Source organism: Rana temporaria, chromosome 2 (genome assembly GCF_905171775.1).
Source record: "Rana temporaria chromosome 2, aRanTem1.1, whole genome shotgun sequence".
Lineage (NCBI taxonomy): Eukaryota > Metazoa > Chordata > Amphibia > Anura > Ranidae > Rana > Rana temporaria.
In genome coordinates, this window is record NC_053490.1 from 149,530,180 (window position 1) to 149,552,186 (window position 22,007).

Consider the following 22,007-nt stretch of genomic DNA (forward strand, 5'->3'; position numbering starts at 1 on the left):
AAATCATAAATTCTGCCAGGGTATGTAAACTTATGAGTATATATATATAAAAATAAATGTGCGTAAAATCCGAGTTAACCCAAAGCATCTTTTATACACCGATAACTTTCAACAACATTCCATTGTTTGAAGGATTGTGTCTTACCAGGTTTCAATGCTTTCTCCAGATTTTCATAGTATTTCCAGTTGTCAGGATTACGGTCAATAAGTTCTCTATAGACTTCAGCAGCTTCTTTTAATCTTCCTAGATTTAACAATACTTCCCCTTTAAAACAATAAAATTACCAAAACAAAATTCAGGCACAAGAAAAATAAAACATGACTACAATTGTAAACAAATCTATATATATATATATATATATATATATATATATATATATATATATATATATATATATATATATATATATATATATATATATATATATATATATTTAAATTTTTTTAACACGACTTGGTTTAACCGAAAATTCATATCAAGCTTTGGGCCCTTTCAGAAGTGTTTAGTGTCATCGAACAGCAGACAATTCAACCAACCATTCTTGTAAAGCCAGGAGTTCCCCGTGAGTAGACCCTCTAGGGTTGAGATAAGTGTATGCCAGCTCCACGTTTGATAAAAATGCCTGGTACCAGTCATTTATGGGCCTCCCAAAGAATGGGAGAGGTGACTTCCTCAGGTTTATTGGTGTGAAAATACGATTGTAATTCCCTTGTAACTTCCAGGATAGTGTCCTGGTCCTGTAGTAATGTTTTTTCATTCGAGTGGCAGTTAGGTAGTGGTATGCAGTGGGGGGGGGGGGGAGGATAATGGTGAGAGTTAGCTGTATAGGGGTGTTAAAGAAGAGTACATGTCATTCTCATCCGTGGCAGCTGGAAGCCTTCACATAACCTGATGAATAGTGCCGCAAGAGAAATCAGTAGTGGAAGTCGACCAAGGCACAGCTGTATCATGTATTGTGAGCAGGGACCTAGCCATTCCTGCTGATCTGTGGTTTCTATTTAAAGCAGCTCCTGCTCTGGAAATAGATCTCCGTAAAGGAGTATTGTGGGGGTTCCATGCAATCTCTGAAGAATCTACCATAATTGGGGTAGACTGGGGGAGAATTCTCCCCATCGCTATTTATAATATTTGAAAATTGAAGATACGTGGCTAGGTTTACTTCAAGCACCACCTGCTGGTCACATTGGGTATCACAGCACCTCAAGCCAGATACAGTATAATGCAGTTTTCCAAAAAAGACCTGTGTACACAAGCAGTGTTACATCCACAGCACTGATATTGGCATGTACAGGGTACAGGACACACTGCACTCACCATACGGTGCAGAAGCAAATGCTGAAAAACATAAAAAGAATGACAAAAATGTATTTATCCTGGAATATTAAGCAGAAAATGAATTTTTGAAGAATTATGCAAAAAATCCTTCTCTGCCGAAACTGTCCAGAACATGTGAGGTGCCCATAATCTCCTTTCATGAACAGGACAGGGAGACCAACAATTTACCTTTAATCTCCTCTATCTGAAGCTTGTCACATATTTGCTTCTCATAGGCTTCAATATGATCCAGGGACTCTTGAAAGAGACTGGCTTCCCTCATTACTTGGTTCTGATACAAGATTAGCTCACTATATTCATAGTCAATCTTATTTGGAGGTACCTGCAAGCACATGGCAACAATATAACTGGCCTGGCAATAAAATGTACTGAAAAAATTATAAAATGTACCCAATATTACATTTTATTAAACAAACTAGACACCGATTTTCTCTGCAATCTTCTTTAGTATGTGAACAGGTTTTTGTTTTATATTTTTACAATAAGCAAGTAATATGCATAAATGGTAGACCTAGTTAGTATGTGTAACTAACAGTAAAAAAAAAAAGTGCTTAAATTGTTGCATTTAAAGATTTCACTACAATACTATTCTGCCAATCTTTACTGCAAAAATATGACCATGGATACATGGGGGGAAAAAAATAAAATAAAAATGCTGTGTTTCTCCAAAACCCCAGGTACTCCATTGTTCTAACCACCAACTAAAGTATGCAGCTGCATAGCAAAATAACCAGGGCACTCTAGAATATTTAGGACAGCCAACAGCCAATTGTAGGTGCCAGCCATCAATGAATGCTGCCAATTTATTTAAAGGGAAAACAAGTTGACTTTATTACAAAAACCCCAAGACCACTTTCACACTGGATCTTTTTTCAGGCGCTCTTGGGCTAAAAATAGCACCTGTAAAGCGCCTGAAAAACACCTCCCCAGCAGCCCCAATGTGAAAGCCTGAGTGTTTTCACACAGGGGGTGTGTGCTTGCAGGACAATAGGAAAAATCCAGCAAGCAGCATGTTTCGGGTGGTGCAGGAGCGCTGTACACACCGCCCCTGCCATTGGAATCAATGGGCACTGCTGCAGCAACACTTTTAATCATTTATTCTGTGCTTTACCGCTAACTCCCCCCCTGCCCCAGTGTAAAATTAGCCTAAAGGGTAGAAAATTATACAGCTATAAAGTTTAAAATTAGTGCTGTACCTGCTGAGTCTTCCTGAATTCCTCAAGCAATTTTAAGGCCATTTCGTAGTCCTTCAATAAATGATATGCTATGGCATAGCCAATCCATGATGCCCTCTGCATTGGCCGCAACTGAAGGAGTTGATATCTCGTTTCCTATTACAAAAAAAAACATTTACAACATGCTGGATACTTATATAACAAAATGTCTTTTTCTTTGTAAGTTCACCTTACCGATTTTTCTGAAAAAGGTAAACTTACCCTTTAAAGAATAAATATATATCATTATTTTTTCGCTATACGTACTGTCTTATAGTTCTTTTCACCCGGCTCCGAGTTCTTACTCCCGCGGGGAGTAGGCGTTCCTATGAAGAGGCGTAGATGATTGACGTGCGAGTAAGGCGCGTCACGCATTCTGAAAATAGATGAACTAGGACTCGGCTCTATACAGCGCAATACGGCGCCTGCCGTGTAGAGCAGACTGCGCAGGCGCCGTATAAAGTAGAGTCCCAGTTCGTCTGTTTTCGGAACGCGTGACGCGCCTTACCCGCACGTCAATCATCTACGCATCTTCATAGGAACGCCTACTCCCCGGGGCAGTGAGAACCCGGAAGCCGGGTGAAAAGAACTATAAGAAGGTATGTACAGCGGAAAAAAAAAAAAATACCAGCATACTGTAGATGTCAGCAGTATGCTGGATGTAACGGTATATAATTGTTTTAGGGTGAACCTCCGCTTTAACAACCGATATGACCCCAAACAAATATTTTCCATCAGAAAAAACCCAGGCTGTATATAGTGTCTGTGTGGGATTTACATCCTGTGGCACAAAGGATACAGTGATTTGGGGCATGTAGCATACTCCAGGATGAAGGTCATCCTAGCTCAAGGTGGACAACCCAACATCAACCCCTGTCCCCCTAAGTGTACTGTTCACCCCCACGCATTGTCTCAGGAGCATTGGAGAAAGTAAATACTACACCAGTCCCATATTTGAAGAAGGGATTTTGCTGACACAAGCTATTCGTTTATATTTCAAGTCTGGGAACAAATCATCATTGTGATTTTCCAGTTTCACATTTTCACACTCTTTAATGCCCTTCTATAAATGCTTTGTGGGATCTATTTAGAAGTTTGGTTCTGTAGGCAAAAACAACAGCCTTATAACCAGTTAAATTATGAGGATAACAGAATTACATAAGAAAGAAAAACATAAGCATTTCACGTTTTCATTTTGTAGTTCTAGAAATTGAGAAAGATAAATGCAGACATACATACCCGATACCCTTCCAAGTCTCTCATCTGTATCTGTAATAATGAGAGGTCCCGGAGTATCTGCAAATTGTCCTTGTCCAGCTTCAGTGCATTTCTATAACACTTGATTGCTTCATCGTACTTCTTGTCAGACCTCTGTAAAAGACCATACACATGCCAACCTGTCTAATGTTGAGGAAAACAGATGAAAAAAACATTCACCTAAGGGTGAAGTAATGAGTCCCGAGAGCCATTTTTATTTTGTATATCAGTAATGCAAGAATAAAATGACAGAAACAAGCCTGCACAGTTTGGCCCTAGTCATTATAGAAATCTAAAGCACAATGTAAATAATTTATCTGCATATCTGAACAGTACTATTAGTAAAAAAGAATGAACAGATTGATGAAAGAATTTTTTTTATTCCCCCCCCATTTTGGATAGAGTAGGGGGGGGGGGTTATAATCGTCAGATTATTTTTCACCACCTGTGTCGCATTACAGATATTTGCATTCACTTCCTGTCCCATAGCCAAACAGGAAGCGAGAGGAAATTCCTGCAAACTAAGGGAATTTTTTGAGATCCACCAGGTCATCAGAACTAGTCTCCTTATTGAAAAAATTCTCCTCCATTACATTTCTGGAGACAACGCAATTTTTTTTACTTTTTTTTACTTTTTATGATAATTGTCAACAAGACAAATAGAGAGGGTGAGTTAATCTCCCTAACAGGGGCATAGAAGACAAAATCTGACAGGGGGTATAATCCCTCTCCACTACATACAAGAAAATAATAATAATAATAATAATAATAATAATAATAATAATAATATGTGCCTTTAGTTATACTTAATTATGTAATCATTATCAACGTTTAGCAATTTTCTTAGTCACTAAGTGGTTCTAAAAGGCTAAAGTTTTTTTTTTCCTTAAAAGCAGAGTTCCACTGGAAATTCCGCTTTTCTGGTTCCTCCCCCCCTCCGGTGTCACATTTGGCACCTTTCAGGGGGGAGCAGATACCTGTCTAATGCAGGTATTTGCTCCCACTTCCGGTGATAGATTGCTGCAGATTCTGTGGTGATCTATGCCATGTCCCCCTCCCCTCCCCCCGCTGTCTTTTAGGAGACACACAGGTCCCAGAAGACAGCAGGGACCAGTGAAGACACAGCACGACTCGCACATGCGCAGTTGGGAACCAGGCTGTGAAGCCACAAAGCTTCACTTCCCGATTCCTTTACTAAGGATGCGGACGCCTGCACTCGGGAGCCGAGGGACAGATCGGCTTTGGGTGAGGACATTGCGGGCACCCTGGACAGGGAAGTATCCCAATATTAAAAGTCTGCAGCTGCAGTATTTGTAGTTACTGACTTTCATTTAACAATTTAATTTAACAAGGTTTGGGATCTTCGGATTAATTCAAACACTACGACAGCAAACTATGTTGCCCCCTCAGCTTCTTAAATTGTGTTATCATTGCCCAGTTAGCAATAAGGGGCTACTTTTCTATCTATGGGCCGAGTCATCTCAGTGCTACAGTTGATTTACCTCCTCCAAGGCAACGATTTGTGAATTGAGGGAATAGGAGGATCCCCTTTTGGCTCCTGAATTTGAAGTCTGGAAGCAGAATCAATTACCATGCGATTCTCCTTTATGTAGGAACTGAGCACCGGTTGTTCTTTTGATACTGGTTGTTTCTGTTGTTTTTGTATTTGAAGTTGAAATTACTCAAGGGGCCCCCTCAAGGGATATTACATTAAAGACTTCCCATAATCCCTTAAGGACCCACTATCAGAAAGAAGTCGATTTAAAAAATCCTGGTTGAAACACAGGGTTTATAGAAATGAATGCTGCATAGGAAGAAATCAATTTGCCAGAGTTTTTCACACTGTTCCAAATCTGTAACTAATAGTGGATGATTGTTGCTGAATTGCCCAAATCATCTGCAAACACATTAAAAACCCAGGGCCAGATTCACGTAGACTCGCGCAAAACTGCGGCGGCGTAACGTATGACATTTACGTTACGCCGCCGCAAGTTTTACGGGCAAGTGCTTGATTCACAAAGCACTTGCCTGTAAAGTTGCGGCGGCGTAGCGTAAATCCCCCGGCGCAAGCCCGCCTAATTCAAATGATCCGGGTAGGGGGCGTGGATCATTTAAATTAGGCTCGTTCCGGCGCCGTCCCTAAAATTTCCTGACGTGCATTGCGCTAAATGACGTCGCAAGGACGTCATTGGTTTCGACGTGAACGTAAATGGCGTCCAGCCCCATTCACGAACGACTTACGCAAACGACGTAAAATTTTCAAATTGCGACACGGGAACGACGGCCATACTTAACAATGGATACGCCACCTAGGGGGCATGTTTATCTTTACGCCGCGTATCTCTTTCGGAAATGGCGTAAATTTACTGCGACGGGCAAGCGTACGTTCGTGAATCGGCGTAACGACTCATTTGCATATTCTACGCTGACCGCAATGGAAGCGCCACCTAGCGGCCAGCGTAAATATTGCACCCTAAGATACGACGGCGCAGGCTGTCGTATCTTAGGCATGTTTAAGTGTATCTCAGTTTGAGAATACATTTAAACATACGACGGGCTTAGATTCGGAGTTACGTCGGCGTATCTACTGATACGCCGGCGTAACTCTTTTTGAATCTGGGCCCCAGTGTCTCCACCGAGATAGGATCAAGTTCCACATCCTCCGACGGTCTCCCTTTAGCTTGAACGCACCTGATGAATTGTCTAGCGATTTGTGGAGCCAGACTCTTGGAATAAGCAGCCTATGTGCCGTGAAACATGTTGACAACCATATATGATGTTATTTCTGACCACCCATCATGTACATGTGATTTTGATATATTTAAAGGCTTTTGTCTGCCCAATTTTTTCTGTGTATGTTTGTCCTTTATAATTGAATTAATGCTTTTTTAAAGAATACATTTGTATATTTTATCACCAGGGAAATACTATTTAACGCCCACCTTTTTCATTTACCTCTATGTACTACCAGATATAAATATGTCCCTTAAAAAAATACCATGCAAAGGATACAGACATGACTTTTAACATCATTGCGTAGCCCTTTTCGCACAAACTCATAAGCTTCTTCTTTCTTTCCCAGGCAGTTCAGTGTCAGTCCTTTCATAGCCAATGTTTCTGTAATAAATTAAAAGATCTTCTAATTAGATACTAGATAATTTATTAATATAACCATTTGACCCTAGATTAGCTTTTATTAGGCTGGTTACATGAATTTGCAACCAGCTTATATCCAATTGGATGTTTTTTTATATTACAGCATAATATATATATATATATATATATATATATATATATATATATATATATATATATATATATATATATATATATACACACATACATACATACATACATACACACACACACACACACACACACACAATGACCCTCCCCTATCCAAAATGGGGGGAAAAATACTTTTTGCCTATAGTTCTACTTCTAAAGAGATGAAAACCCACAGCTTTCCTCATTTGTCTAGAAATAATATAGTGAAAAAGCAGTTTCTAACAGAAAAAGGTAGATGGGATTATTATCTTTTTCAACAAAAATTAGTCACAGTGGTGGCATGGTTACTTGATATTTATTTTATTTTATTGGTGACATTCTTCATTTGATCAAATAAACATTTGTTGTACTTAATGTTCTGTTGCCCTTTTAGTGTGTGTGTGTGTGTGTGTGTGTGTGTGTGTGTGTGTGTGTGTGTGTGTGTGTGTGTGTGTGTGTGTGTGTATGTATGTATGTATGTATGTATGTATGTATGTATGTATGTATGTATGTATGTATGTATGTATATATATATATATATATATATATATATATATATATATATATATATATATACACACACATACACATATACACATATACACACACACATACATACATACATACATATACACACACACACACATATACACATACATATATACAAAATAAATAAAAGGGCAACAGAACATTAAGTACAACAAATGTTTATTTGATCAAATGAAGAATGTCACCAATAAAATAAAAAAATTATCAAGTAACCATGCCACCACTGTGACTAATTTTTGTTGAAAAAGATAATAATCCCATCTACCTTTTTCTGTTAGAAACTGCTTTTTCACTATATTATTTCTAGACAAATGAGGAAAGCTGTGGGTTTTCATCTCTTTAGAAGTAGCACTATAGGCAAAAAGTATTTTTCCCCCCATTTTGGATAGAGCAGGGGAGGGTCATAACCTGTGTCAGATTGCAAAACAAAAATCTGTGTCCCATTATGGAGATTTCCCTTCACTTCCTGTCCAACAGCCAAACAGGAAATCCCTGCAAATGAAGGAAATCTCTTGGGGACCCCCAGAACTAGTATCCCTATTGGAAGATTTCCCCTTTATCACCTTTCTGGGGACAATCCACGTTTGGGGTATACATTCCTAAAACTTAAGATTCACTCATAACAGGGTACAGTCACTGCATATTTCAGCTTGTCATTGATTTTACCAGGGCTGCTGGTAGTGAGCCGCAGGCTGCACCTCCCAGGCGCCACAATATGCCTAATTTTGATACTGTGCACGAGCCCTAGTAAAAGCAGTGTTATTATTTTACTCAGTCCCATGTGTGCTTGTATCCAGTAATAACATCTAAATGGAAATACCATGAAGAAAATGACTGCATGAAAAACACAGGGGTTGCACAAAATCTGGTGCAGCTGTACATGATAGCCAATCAGCTTCTAACTACAGCTTTTTCAATTAAGCTTTGACAAAAAAAAAAAGCTGACCCAGATTTTGTAAATCAACCCCACAGTTTGCTCTACCTCCACAAAACTTACCTCCATGTTCAGCAAATTTTGGGTTGGTCAAGATCATCTTACAAAATTTAAGCCCATTTTTGTACTGCTTTTGTTCATAGCATTTCTAGAAGAAAAAAAAAAAGAAAAAATGATCTTTGTTATTTCAAGCAGATAATAATATAAAAATCGAAAACATTTTAATAGTGTATGGAGATAATTATCTGGTCCCTCATGCCATGCTATTTGATGAGCTGTACACTATGGAGTTAAGTGAGAGGTTTGGGATGTTGCAGAAAGAGTAGTTACGGTGAGAGGTCTAAAGAGCTGATCACAGAGTAGTGAGGTGAAATGTCTATGTAGCTACAAAATGAACAGCGGAAAGGGAGGTTTGACGAGCTACACAAACTAGGAGCGTGAGAGGTCTGGGGTGCTGCACTGTGAGGGGAGGATTAAGAGGTCCAAGGAGCTACACAGAGGAAAGGTTTACTTAGCTGCACACAAAGCAAAGATTTGAAAGGTCTGAGGAGCAATACAGGAGTAGAAGTTTAGAGGTCTGAGGAGCTAGACACAAAGATAAGGTTTAACTAGCTGCACACAAAGCAGAGGCTTGATGGTTAGAGGAGCTATACAGAAGTTTGGGGCAAGAGGTCTCAGTAGCTGTACACAGAGAGGTATGAGGTCCGAGGAGCTGTACAGAGTAGCGGGGGGGGGGGGGAGGGAAGGCCCGAGGAGCTGTACAGAGTAGTGGGGGGGGGGCAGGCCCGAGGAGCTGTACAGAGTAGTGGGGGTGGGGGGGTTATAAGGCCCGAGGAGCTGTACAGAGTAGTGGGGGGGGGGAGGCCAGAGGAGCTGCACAGAGTAGTGGGGGGGAGGCCCGAGGAGCTGTACAAAGTAGTGGGGGGGGGGGAGGCACGAGGAGCTGTACAGAGTAGTGGGGGGGGGGAAGGCACGAGGAGCTGTACAGAGTAGTGGGGGGGGGGGGAGGCACGAGGAGCTGTACAGAGTAGTGGGGGGGGGGGAAGGCCCGAGGAGCTGCAGAGTAGTGGGGGGGGGGGGGGAAGGCCCGAGGAGCTGTACAAAGTAGTGGGGGGGGGAGGCACGAGGAGCTGTACAGAGTAGTGGGGGGGGGGAAGGCACGAGGAGCTGTACAGAGTAGTGGGGGGGGGGAGGCACGAGGAGCTGTACAGAGTAGTGGGGGGGGGGCACGAGGAGCTGTACAGAGTAGTGGGGGGGAGGCACGAGGAGCTGTACAGAGTAGTGGGGGGGGGAAGGCACGAGGAGCTGTACAGAGTAGTGGGGGGGGGGGAAGGCACGAGGAGCTGTACAGAGTAGTGGGGGGGGGGGGAAGGCACGAGGAGCTGTACAGAGTAGTGGGGGGGGGGGGAAGGCCCGAGGAGCTGCAGAGTAGTGGGGGGGGGGGGAAGGCCCGAGGAGCTGTACAAAGTAGTGGGGGGGGGGAGGCACGAGGAGCTGTACAGAGTAGTGGGGGGGGGGGGGGAAGGCACGAGGAGCTGTACAGAGTAGTGGGGGGGGGGGGAGGCACGAGGAGCTGTACAGAGTAGTGGGGGGGGGAAAGGCCCGAAGAGCTGTACAGAGTAGTGGGGGGGGGGGGGGAGGCACGAGGAGCTGTACAGAGTAGTGGGGGGGGGCACGAGGAGCTGTACAGAGTAGTGGGGGGGGGGAGGCACGAGGAGCTGTACAGAGTAGTGGGGGGGGGGGGAAGGCACGAGGAGCTGTACAGAGTAGTGGGGGGGGGGGGGAGGCCCGAGGAGCTGCAGAGTAGTGGGGGGGGGGGGGGGGAAGGCCCGAGGAGCTGTACAAAGTAGTGGGGGGGGGAGGCACGAGGAGCTGTACAGAGTAGTGGGGGGGGGGGAGGCACGAGGAGCTGTACAGAGTAGTGGGGGGGGGGAGGCACGAGGAGCTGTACAGAGTAGTGGGGGGGGGGGCACGAGGAGCTGTACAGAGTAGTGGGGGGGGGGGGCACGAGGAGCTGTACAGAGTAGTGGGGGGGGGGAAGGCACGAGGAGCTGTACAGAGTAGTGGGGGGGGGGGGAAGGCACGAGGAGCTGTACAGAGTAGTGGGGGGGGGGGGAAGGCCCGAGGAGCTGCAGAGTAGTGGGGGGGGGGGGGAAGGCCCGAGGAGCTGTACAAAGTAGTGGGGGGGGGAGGCACGAGGAGCTGTACAGAGTAGTGGGGGGGGGGGGAAGGCACGAGGAGCTGTACAGAGTAGTGGGGGGGGGGGGAGGCACGAGGAGCTGTACAGAGTAGTGGGGGGGGGGAGGCACGAGGAGCTGTACAGAGTAGTGGGGGGGGGGGGGAAGGCACGAGGAGCTGTACAGAGTAGTGGGGGGGGGGGGGGAGGCACGAGGAGCTGTACAGAGTAGTGGGGGGGGGGAAGGCCCGAAGAGCTGTACAGAGTAGTGGGGGGGGGGGGGGAGGCACGAGGAGCTGTACAGAGTAGTGGGGGGGGGGCACGAGGAGCTGTACAGAGTAGTGGGGGGGGGGGGCACGAGGAGCTGTACAGAGTAGTGGGGGGGGGGAAGGCACGAGGAGCTGTACAGAGTAGTGGGGGGGGGGGAGGCACGAGGAGCTGTACAGAGTAGTGGGGGGGGGGGGAAGGCACGAGGAGCTGTACAGAGTAGTGGGGGGGGGGGAGGCACGAGGAGCTGTACAGAGTAGTGGGGGGGGGAAGGCACGAGGAGCTGTACAGAGTAGTGGGGGGGGGAGGCACGAGGAGCTGTACAGAGTAGTGGGGGGGGGGAAGGCACGAGGAGCTGTACAGAGTAGTGGGGGGGGGGAAGGCACGAGGAGCTGTACAGGAGTAGTGGGGGGGGGGGGGCACGAGGAGCTGTACAGAGTAGTGGGGGGGGGGGAAGGCACGAGGAGCTGTACAGAGTAGTGGGGGGGGGAGGCACGAGGAGCTGTACAGAGTAGTGGGGGGGGGGAGGCACGAGGAGCTGTACAGAGTAGTGGGGGGGGGGGAAGGCACGAGGAGCTGTACAGAGTAGTGGGGGGGGGGGGGCACGAGGAGCTGTACAGAGGAGGGGGGGGGGGAGGCACGAGGAGCTGTACAGAGTAGTGGGGGGGGAAGGCACGAGGAGCTGTACAGAGTAGTGGGGGGGGGGAGGCACGAGGAGCTGTACAGAGTAGTGGGGGGGGGGAAGGCACGAGGAGCTGTACAGGAGTAGTGGGGGGGGGGAGGCACGAGGAGCTGTACAGAGTAGTGGGGGGGGGAAGGCACGAGGAGCTGTACAGAGTAGTGGAGGGGGGGGAGACACGAGGAGCTGTACAGAGTAGTGGGGGGGGGGAAGGCACGAGGAGCTGTACAGAGTAGTGGGGGGGGGGGAAGGCACGAGGAGCTGTACAGAGTAGGGGGGGGGGGGGGGCACGAGGAGCTGTACAGAGTAGTGGGGGGGGGAGGCACGAGGAGCTGTACAGAGTAGTGGGGGGGGAAGGCACGAGGAGCTGTACAGAGTAGTGGGGGGGGGGGAGGCACGAGGAGCTGTACAGAGTAGTGGGGGGGGGGAAGGCACGAGGAGCTGTACAGGAGTAGTGGGGGGGGGGGAGGCACGAGGAGCTGTACAGAGTAGTGGGGGGGGGAAGGCACGAGGAGCTGTACAGAGTAGTGGGGGGGGGGGGAGACACGAGGAGCTGTACAGAGTAGTGGGGGGGGGAAGGCACGAGGAGCTGTACAGAGTAGTGGGGGGGGGGGAAGGCACGAGGAGCTGTACAGAGTAGTGGGGGGGGGAGGCCCAAGGAGCTGTACAGAGTAGTGGGGGGGAGGCCCAAGGAGCTGTACAGAGTAGTGGGGGGGGATGGCACGAGGAGCTGTACAGAGTAGTGGGGGGGGGGGCCCGAGGAGCTGTACAGAGTAGTGGGGGGGGGGGGAGGCCCGAGGAGCTGTACAGAGTAGTGGGGGGGGAGGCCCAAGGAGCTGTACAGAGTAGTGGGGGGGAGGCCCAAGGAGCTGTACAGAGTTGTTAGGTGAGTACAGGAGTAGTGGGGGGGGGGAGGCACGAGGAGCTGTACAGAGTAGTGGGGGGGGGAAGGCACGAGGAGCTGTACAGAGTAGTGGAGGGGGGGGAGACACGAGGAGCTGTACAGAGTAGTGGGGGGGGGGGAAGGCACGAGGAGCTGTACAGAGTAGTGGGGGGGGGGGAAGGCACGAGGAGCTGTACAGAGTAGTGGGGGGGGGGAGGCACGAGGAGCTGTACAGAGTAGTGGGGGGGGGAGGCACGAGGAGCTGTACAGAGTAGTGGGGGGGGAAGGCACGAGGAGCTGTACAGAGTAGTGGGGGGGGGGGAGGCACGAGGAGCTGTACAGAGTAGTGGGGGGGGGGAAGGCACGAGGAGCTGTACAGGAGTAGTGGGGGGGGGGGAGGCACGAGGAGCTGTACAGAGTAGTGGGGGGGGGGAAGGCACGAGGAGCTGTACAGAGTAGTGGGGGGGGGGGGAGACACGAGGAGCTGTACAGAGTAGTGGGGGGGGGAAGGCACGAGGAGCTGTACAGAGTAGTGGGGGGGGGGGAAGGCACGAGGAGCTGTACAGAGTAGTGGGGGGGGGAGGCCCAAGGAGCTGTACAGAGTAGTGGGGGGGAGGCCCAAGGAGCTGTACAGAGTAGTGGGGGGGGATGGCACGAGGAGCTGTACAGAGTAGTGGGGGGGGGGGCCCGAGGAGCTGTACAGAGTAGTGGGGGGGGGGGGGGGCCCGAGGAGCTGTACAGAGTAGTGGGGGGGGAGGCCCAAGGAGCTGTACAGAGTAGTGGGGGGGAGGCCCAAGGAGCTGTACAGAGTTGTTAGGTGAGAGGTCTGAGAATCTGTACCTGTGAAAGGAGGTACAACCAGAACCGAGACCTGTCCCCTAAGATGACTGCTTTTTTACTCTCAATGAAAAAATTAGGGATGCCCTGGCAGGATGGATTTAAACTGGACCAAAGGCTACATGCACTTGTTCCCCATAAAAGGACTAAATAATAAGTTTTAGAAGTCTAGTGAGACTTCTTTAAAGCCCACAACCAGCAATAATGCTTCTTGTAATGCTTCTGATAAAAGGATGAAGGATGTGGAGTGTTTGTTGCAGTCTCCCCTCACTTCCTCTCTATATGACAGTTGTCAGCACGTGAATTGGGAGGAAACAGGTGTCAGAGAGGAAATCTCACAAACAGCAACATAAACTTTTGGTAGGAAGAGTTAGAAAATCGGTGAGGTTTTATTTTAACTTTGTCCCTTTTGGGGAGGCCCACCTCACTTTCTGACAAAGTGACAGGTATCTGACAGCGCAACAAGTGGGGGGGGGGGGGGGGGGGCTTTATCTCAAAAGCATTTTGAACTGAACAGACATTCTAAAGCTAGCGGTACACCGATAGGCGTTTGTACAAATGTTAAAAAAAAAAAAAAAAAGTGGTCAGTACATGCAATAATGCCATCAGAGACTTGACAAATGCTTTATGAAAGTAATTTAAAATTCAGTTTTTAACATTCGATTTTGCAAAGAATGGAATTTCCCGAAATAAAACCACATTCGCATTTAGAATTTCATTCATTTAGCCCTGGTTCACACTGGGTACGATTTGGACATGTCAAATCGCATCTCAAATCGGCGGCAATTGTCGGCAATGGCACTGTCCTAATCAGTGCGACGCTGCATCTGCGATTTCAAAAAGTAGTTCCTGTACTACTTTTTGCGATTTCGGGCCGCGATTTACATTAAATTGCGGCCGAAATTGCGGCAAAATCGCACATTTTACCGCAATTTTGAAATCGCAGCAGTGTGAACCTAGGCTAAAGGGGAGTTCCAGGCATTTTTTATGTTTATTAAAAGTCAGCAGCTACAAAAAGTGTAGCTGCTGGCCTTAAATAAACAGACACTCACCTGCTCCACGGCCCAGCGACGCGCCGGCTGGAGCTCCGCTCCTCTCCGGCCGGCGTCCTCATTGTTACTGTGGGCACCCGGCCGTGACAGCTTTCGGCTTCACGGCCGGGCACTCACTGCGCATGCGCAAGCAGCGCAACGCAATCTGATTGGACAGGTGCCTACAGGGAGGGGCCGCCAAAAGGCAATATGACGTACATCGCCTTAGCAGCCCCTCGGCGGGAGGAGGAAGTGGGACAGGATGTCCTTCTCCTCCTGAAGCCCCCACTCCCCCCCCAAAAAATGATATGCCAAATGTGGCATGTAAGGGGGCAAGGAGTGGATTAAGTGGAAGTTCCACTTTTGGGTGGAACTCCGCTTTAAAGAAAATGTTTCCAACCAACGCCTTAAATTTTTTTCATCACTACAGTAGAAAACGACCCCACTAACTATCAGAAAAACAAAATGAATGTTCCAAAAAAGAGAAATCTCATCCAAAATGCTATTGGTGGGGTACAGGTACCTAGTTATGATACATACCTGCCTTCCACTTCCGCTCAGGAATTCTCCTCTCCCCCTCCCTTGCTGCAGTCTTCTGGGACACGTCACAGGTCCCAAAAGACTGACTGACCATTCAAGATGCGCAGCACAACTATCACAGCCGGGTGCCCACAGTGAGGGAGAGAAGACAGGTGGAAGGGACGGCTCGGGGTGAGCACAACGCTGGATCATGGAAAAGATGCGTGTTTATTAAAAGTCAGCAGCTACAGTTTTTGTAGCTGCTGACTTTTAATAAACACATTAAAAAAATAAAAACACTGGAGCTCTTCTTTAGGCACCAAGAACAATACTCTCAAGAGTCATGCAGATGGTTTCAACGAGGATTGCACTGATGGTACTCGTGCAAATGCACCGATATCTGAAACCGATACCTTCAGATTCGGCTCTTTCATCTGTCAGTGCGATTCCCCACTGACAGATGAAATGTATACAAAAGAATTTTGCAGGCAGTCATTAGTTGTTAAGGAGCAGAGCCGCCTTGTCCTTAAAGCGGAGGTCCACACAAAAAGTGAATCTCCTATTTTTGAAACCCTCCCCCCCTCCGGTGTCACATTTGCCAACTTTCAGGGTGGAGGGAAACCCCTGCTGTCTTCTGGGAAACACACTGGTCCCAGGAGGCAGCGGGGACCAGCGAGGATGGGCCGCGCCTCTCGCGCATGCGCAGTAGGGAACCCGGGCAGTGAAGCTGCAATGCTTCACTTCCCGATTCCCTCACAGAGGATGGCGGCGGGGGCAGCCGAGAGACGGGCAATTGCTCGGCTTCGGCTTCCGACATCGCTGACGTGCTAGACAAGCACGTGGATCTCTGCTTGAACAACCAATGACGTTTCAGCTGGCAGTGGGGATTTCCCTTCTCTTCAGTGGACCTGCACCGGCTCCACCCCCTCTCGCGCCAGCCCTGCTTTTTGTGTCTTCTGGCGATATGCGTCTACTCCTCTGGCTCCTCTGCGGGCGGCTGCAGGGTGACAGCTCTGCCTGCCGAGTAATGTGCCCTACACTGAGCCAGGCTTTACTGCTGCAGAACCTTGGAGGGGGAGGGCATGTCTGCTGGGTGTTATAGTTCAGTGATTGGGTTTCCGTTACCCTCTTCCCCTCGCCCCTCTCCACCCCAAAACAATAACCCCCCTCCCAATCCCTCCACCTTAATAACAGTTCTCCACCCTAAACAAGAACCCCGTCCACACCCTAAACAATAACCCCCCTCCCCACCAAAAAAAGTTAAAGTTATTTTTACTTTTTTTTTTATAATATTATTAATATTATTATTAATAATAATAATAATAATAATAATAATAATAATAATAATAGGTACAGGTAACTAGTACTTGAGGAAAAGTAATCAGTACTCGTACTTAAAAAACTGGTATCGATGCAACCCTAGTTTCAACTGTGTAATATACAAAGACCTACAAAAGAGGGAATCTATAAATCTGAACATTAAACGGTTGCAATGAAATTTGAGACAAACTTATAATACCTGCTAAAGCCACTTCTCAAAAATATTTTGTCAAATTTACACAATTAAAATTAACAACTTCTATTCTTTACTTGATAAGGTCAAAGTTCAAGGTCTGGCTGGCTTGAAATCAATGAAAAGAATTCATGGACAGCGGCACACCAAAATAAACCTAAAAAAGGTAGCCTTTATTGGTGTAAAAAAGAATAAAAAGCACTACAAAACACAGCACAGCAAGCAGTGGGGTAAAAAACTGACGCGTTTCGCACAGTGCTTAGTCATAGCCTATGACTAAGCACTGATTGTGCGAAACGCGTCATATTTTTTTTTACCCCACTGCTTGCTGTGCTGTGTTTTGTAGTGCTTTTTATCCTTTTTACACCAATAAAGGCTACCTTTTTAGGTTTATTTTGGTGTGCGGCTGTCCATGAATTCTTTTCATAGATTTTTTGCCTTGTGCATTGCCAGCACCCACGGTCTTTGAGGACGACATTGATTGCTTATTGCATTTGCCTGGAGCGGCGGTCTCTTTTTCTTCTCTGGCTGGCTTGAAGTTGAGGGTCCAACATCTTCACCAGATTTTGTTTTCATAGTAAGTAAACCACAGAAACTGTGGAACTCATGTGAATCCCATAAAATAAAAAAAAGGGGGGATGCCAGGATCTGCTTCAAGTTACCGTATTTATCGGCGTATAACTTTAAGAGGGAAGTTTCAGGAAAAAAAAAACTGCACAGCCCCCTGCGTATAACACGCAGGCACAGTTTACCCTCTATTTTCAGGGCAAAAAAGTGAGCGTTATACGCCGATAAATACAGCACCTTAGTATTTAATGTACTGCTATCCAGTGCTCATAGCTGGCTGGCAGCTAAGACCCTGGTCAGCTATAAAAGGGGACTTACAAGGACAGAGATATGTGAAGTGACATTTCTTCTGAAGGCACAAGCACCAGCAACTGTCATACTTGTCCTTGCTTTACTGCTCATCAGTCACCAACCTGCTACATGCGAGCAGCCAGTGAAGAGTCGAATTTGTTATGCCCATGTTTGTTATAGACCAGTTACTCACTTCTTGCACGAAAAAAATAAAAAAGTCAATAATGGCAGCTCTCATATATTGGTCCTGCCAGGTTTCTTTAACTGCAAGAGTGAGCTACTACTTATTTATGTCACTTTACATTTTAGCTTTTGTATGTGTAGCTTACAGCATTTTAATATAAAAGCCACATTTCTGTGAAGCGGGGGGGAATATTTATAAAGCTGTGCGAGTTTGATATTTGTTAAACAGTTACTGTAGGTGAACCAATCACTGTAACCAATTAAGTGCCATTTTAAACTGGCACAGGAATAGCAACAAGGGCTTTTTGTCCCATCACCGTTTCAAAACGCCATCTGGACTCTGGGGCTCCCAATCAGCGTTGTAGGTGGAACTGCTGGCATCTGGCACAAAGCCCAGGAGCTGAGAAGATCATGGGTATCTGAACCTTCTACACAGCGCTTCATAGAAGTGCTTGTAGCAGATCACTGTAAACACAATGCTTTCACATGATTGGGCATTTATTTCAGGTCTCCCCTGACCAGATCCAGATCTCCCTATTAACCACTTCAGGACCAAGCCTATTTTTTTTACACTTGTTGTTCACAATTTAACCACTTCACGACGGCCGACTTTATACGGCCGCAGGGTGGCTCTAAATCTCCGGGAGGCCGTGTTTTTACGGCCTCCGCTCCCCCTGGCCACTGGGGGGCGTGCGCGCCCGCCGCATCACTGGGATGCCGATGCACGTGCCTGGCGGCCGCGATGTCCGCCAGGCTCCCGCGATCGGTGGTTACCGAGAGAGGGACATGGATCTGTGTGTTTGAACACACAGATCCATGTCCTGTCAGGGAGAAAGGAGACCGATCTGTGTCTCTTGTACATAGGGACACAGATCGGTCACCTCCCCCAGTCAGTCCCCTTCCCCCACAGTTAGTAACACTATATAGGGTACACATTTAACCCCTTCCTCACCCCCTAGTGTTAACCCCTTCAATGCCAGTCACATTTATACAGTAATTAGTGCATATTTATAGCACTGATCGCAGTATAATTGTGAATGGTGCCAAAAATGTGTCAAAAGTGTCCGCCATAATGTCGCAGTACCGATAAAAATCGCAGATCGCCGCCATTACTAGTAAAAATATATATATATACAATAATTCTGTCCCCTATTTTGTAGGCGCTATACCTTTTGTGCAAACCAGTCGCTTATTGAGATTTTTTTTTTTTTACCAAAAATGTAGAATACGTATCGGCCTAGACTGAAAAAAAAAAAATTTAGCTATTTATTACAGCAACAAGTAAAAAATATTATATTTTTTTCAAAATTGTCGCTCTATTTTTGTTTATAGCGCAAAAAATAAAAACCGCAGAGGTGATCAAATACCACCAAAAGAAAGCTCTATTTGTGGGAAAAGAAGGACGTCAATTTTGTTTGGGAGCCACGTCGCACGACCACGCAATTGTCAGTTAAAGCGACGCAGTGCCGAATCGCAAAAAGTCCTCTGGTCAGGAAGGGGGTATATGTGCCCAGTAAGCAAGTGGTTAAAATCATTTGTTTTGCTAGAAAATTACTTAGAACTCCAAAACATTAAATATTTTTTTCCAGACCTCCTAGAGCAGTTGGTGGCAAACCTTGGCACCCCAGAGTAGAGCTGCACAATTAAATCGTTAAAAAAATCTCGATTCAACCCCCCTGTTTGCTGATTCTTTCATAGAACAAGTTGAGGGCCTTTATCTGCTCACTCAGCTGTCAAAAGAAAACATCTGGGCAGTCTGACAAGTTTAGATCAAAGGGATAAACTTCTGTGTGTGTAAAGAAAAAATCTGGGCAGTCTGCCAAGTTTTTAACAACATGAAACATTGTTACTAACTTCCTTTGTGTAAATGCAGGAAGTTTAAGTCCAAATCTTTTTCTGACACTTTTTTCTTAAGTTAAAATCAATATTGTCTGCTAGAAAATTACTAGGGAATAAAATGGCAATAGCTGCAATATTTTATGTCGCACTGTATTTGCCCAGTGGTCTTTCAAATGCAATTTATGGGGAAAAAATACACTTCAACGAATAAAAAAAAAAAAAAAAAAAAAAGAAACAGTAAAGTTTGCCCAATTTATTTTGTGTTTTAATGTGAAAGATGACGTTACGCCGCACAAATCGTGAGAGAATCATGATCTATTTTCAAAGCAAAAAAATTGCGATTCTCATTTTAGCCAGAATCGTGCAGCTCTACCCCCAGATGTTTTGGAAATACATTTCCCATGATATTCAACCACACTGCAGAGTGCATGAGCATCATGGGAAACTTAGTTCCAAAACATTTGGGGTGCCAAGGTTCGCCATCACTGCCACAAAGACTAAAATGGCAATTGTTGCAATACGTTGCCACACCGTATTTGTGCAGCGGTCTTACAAATGCGATTTTTGGGGGGGGGGGGGGGGGGACACACTTTTTTAAAATAAAAAAATAAGAAGTCAGTAAAGTTAGCCCAATTGTTTTTTACATCGTGAAAGATAATGTTACACCGAGTAAATTGACATCCAACATGGCGTGCTTCAAAATTGCGCCGGCTCATGGGAATGGAGCTGGTTTCTGGACAGGTGAGGTGCACCCTGTAGATGTATACAAGTATAAGAAGATGGTACACAGAGATCTGGTCTCTGGACAGGTGAGGTGCACCCTGTAGATGTATACAAGTATAAGGAGATGGTGCACAGAGATCTGGTTTCCGGACAGGTAGTGTGTATACAAGTATAAGAAGATGGTACATAGAGATCTGGTCTCTGGACAAGTGAGGTGCACACTGTAGATGTATACAAGTATAAGAAGATGGTACATAGAGATCTGGTCTCTGGACAAGTGAGGTGCACACTGTAGATGTATACAAGTATAAGAAGATGGTACATAGAGATCTGGTCTCTGGACAAGTGAGGTGCACACTGTAGATGTATACAAGTATAAGAAGATGGTACACAGAGATCTGGTTTCCGGACAGGTAGTGTGTATACTGTAGATATATACAAGTATAAGAAGATGGTACACAGAGATCTGGTCTCCGGACAGGTGAGGTACACCCTGTAGATATATACAAGTATAAGAAGATGGTACACAGAGATCTGGTCTCCGGACAGGTGAGGTACACCCTGTAGATAGATACAAGTATAAGAAGATGGTACACAGAGATCTGGTCTCTGGACAGGTGAGGTGCACACTGTAGATGTATACAAGTATAAGAAGATGGTACACAGAGATCTGGTTTCCGGACAGGTAGTGTGTATACTGTAGATATATACAAGTATAAGAAGATGGTACACAGAGATCTGGTCTCCGGACAGGTGAGGTACACCCTGTAGATATATACAAGTATAAGAAGATGGTACACAGAGATCTGGTCTCCGGACAGGTGAGGTACACCCTGTAGATAGATACAAGTATAAGAAGATGGTACACAGAGATCTGGTCTCCGGACAGGTAGTGTGCACACTGTAGATCTATACAAGTATAAGAAGATGGTACACAGAGATCTGGTCTCTGTACAGGTGAGGTACACCCTGTAGATATATACAAGTATAAGAAGATTGTACACAGAGATCTGGTCTCCGGACAGGTAGTGTACACCCTGTAGATGTATACAAGTATAAGAAGATGGTACACAGAGATCTGGTCTCTGTACAGGTGAGGTACACCCTGTAGATATATACAAGTATAAGAAGATGGTACACAGAGATCTGGTCTCCGGACAGGTAGTGTACACCCTGTAGATGTATACAAGTATAAGAAGATGGTACACAGAGATTTGGTCTCTGGACAGGTGAGGTGCACCCTGTAGATGTATACAAGTATAAGAAGATGGTACACAGAGATCTGGTCTCTGGACCGGTGAGGTGCACACTGCATATGTATACAAGTATAAGAAGATGGTACACAGAGATCTGGTCTCTGTACAGGTGAGGTACACCCTGTAGATATATACAAGTATAAGAAGATGGTACACAGAGATCTGGTCTCCGGACAGGTGAGGTACACCCTGTAGATATATACAAGTATAAGAAGATGGTACACAGAGATCTGGTCTCCGGACAGGTAGTGTGCACACTGTAGATGTATACAAGTATAAGAAGATTGTACACAGAGATCTGGTCTCTGGACAGGTGAGGTACACCCTGCAGATGTATACAAGTATAAGAAGATGGTACACAGAGATCTGGTCTCTGGACAGGTGAGGTGCACACTGTAGATGTATACAAGTATAAGAAGATGGTACACAGAGATCTGGTCTCTGGACAGGTGAGGTGCACCCTGTAGATGTATACAAGTATAAGAAGATGGTACACAGAGATCTGGTTTCCGGACAGGTAGTGTGTATACTGTAGATATATACAAGTATAAGAAGATGGTACACAGAGATCTGGTCTCTGGACAGGTGAGGTGCACACTGTAGATGTATACAAGTATAAGTAGTTGGTACACAGAGATCTGGTCTCTGGACAGGTGAGGTACACCCTGTAGATAGATACAAGTATA

General features: G+C 46.1%; 1 protein-coding gene across 1 annotated transcript in view; it reads right to left on the reverse strand.

Moving 5' to 3' along the window:
- The window catches only part of NAA16 (N-alpha-acetyltransferase 16, NatA auxiliary subunit), a 64,520-nt gene that overhangs the window by 40,713 nt on the left and 1,800 nt on the right, over positions 1-22,007 (reverse strand). Inside the window, exons 2-7 of the mRNA XM_040341315.1 lie at positions 8,621-8,705; positions 6,820-6,924; positions 3,790-3,947; positions 2,533-2,667; positions 1,505-1,658; positions 146-265 (exon numbers count right to left, since the gene is read on the reverse strand). Coding sequence (XP_040197249.1) covers positions 146-265; positions 1,505-1,658; positions 2,533-2,667; positions 3,790-3,947; positions 6,820-6,924; positions 8,621-8,705 — 757 coding nt within the window. The remainder of the gene's footprint in view (positions 1-145; positions 266-1,504; positions 1,659-2,532; positions 2,668-3,789; positions 3,948-6,819; positions 6,925-8,620; positions 8,706-22,007) is intronic.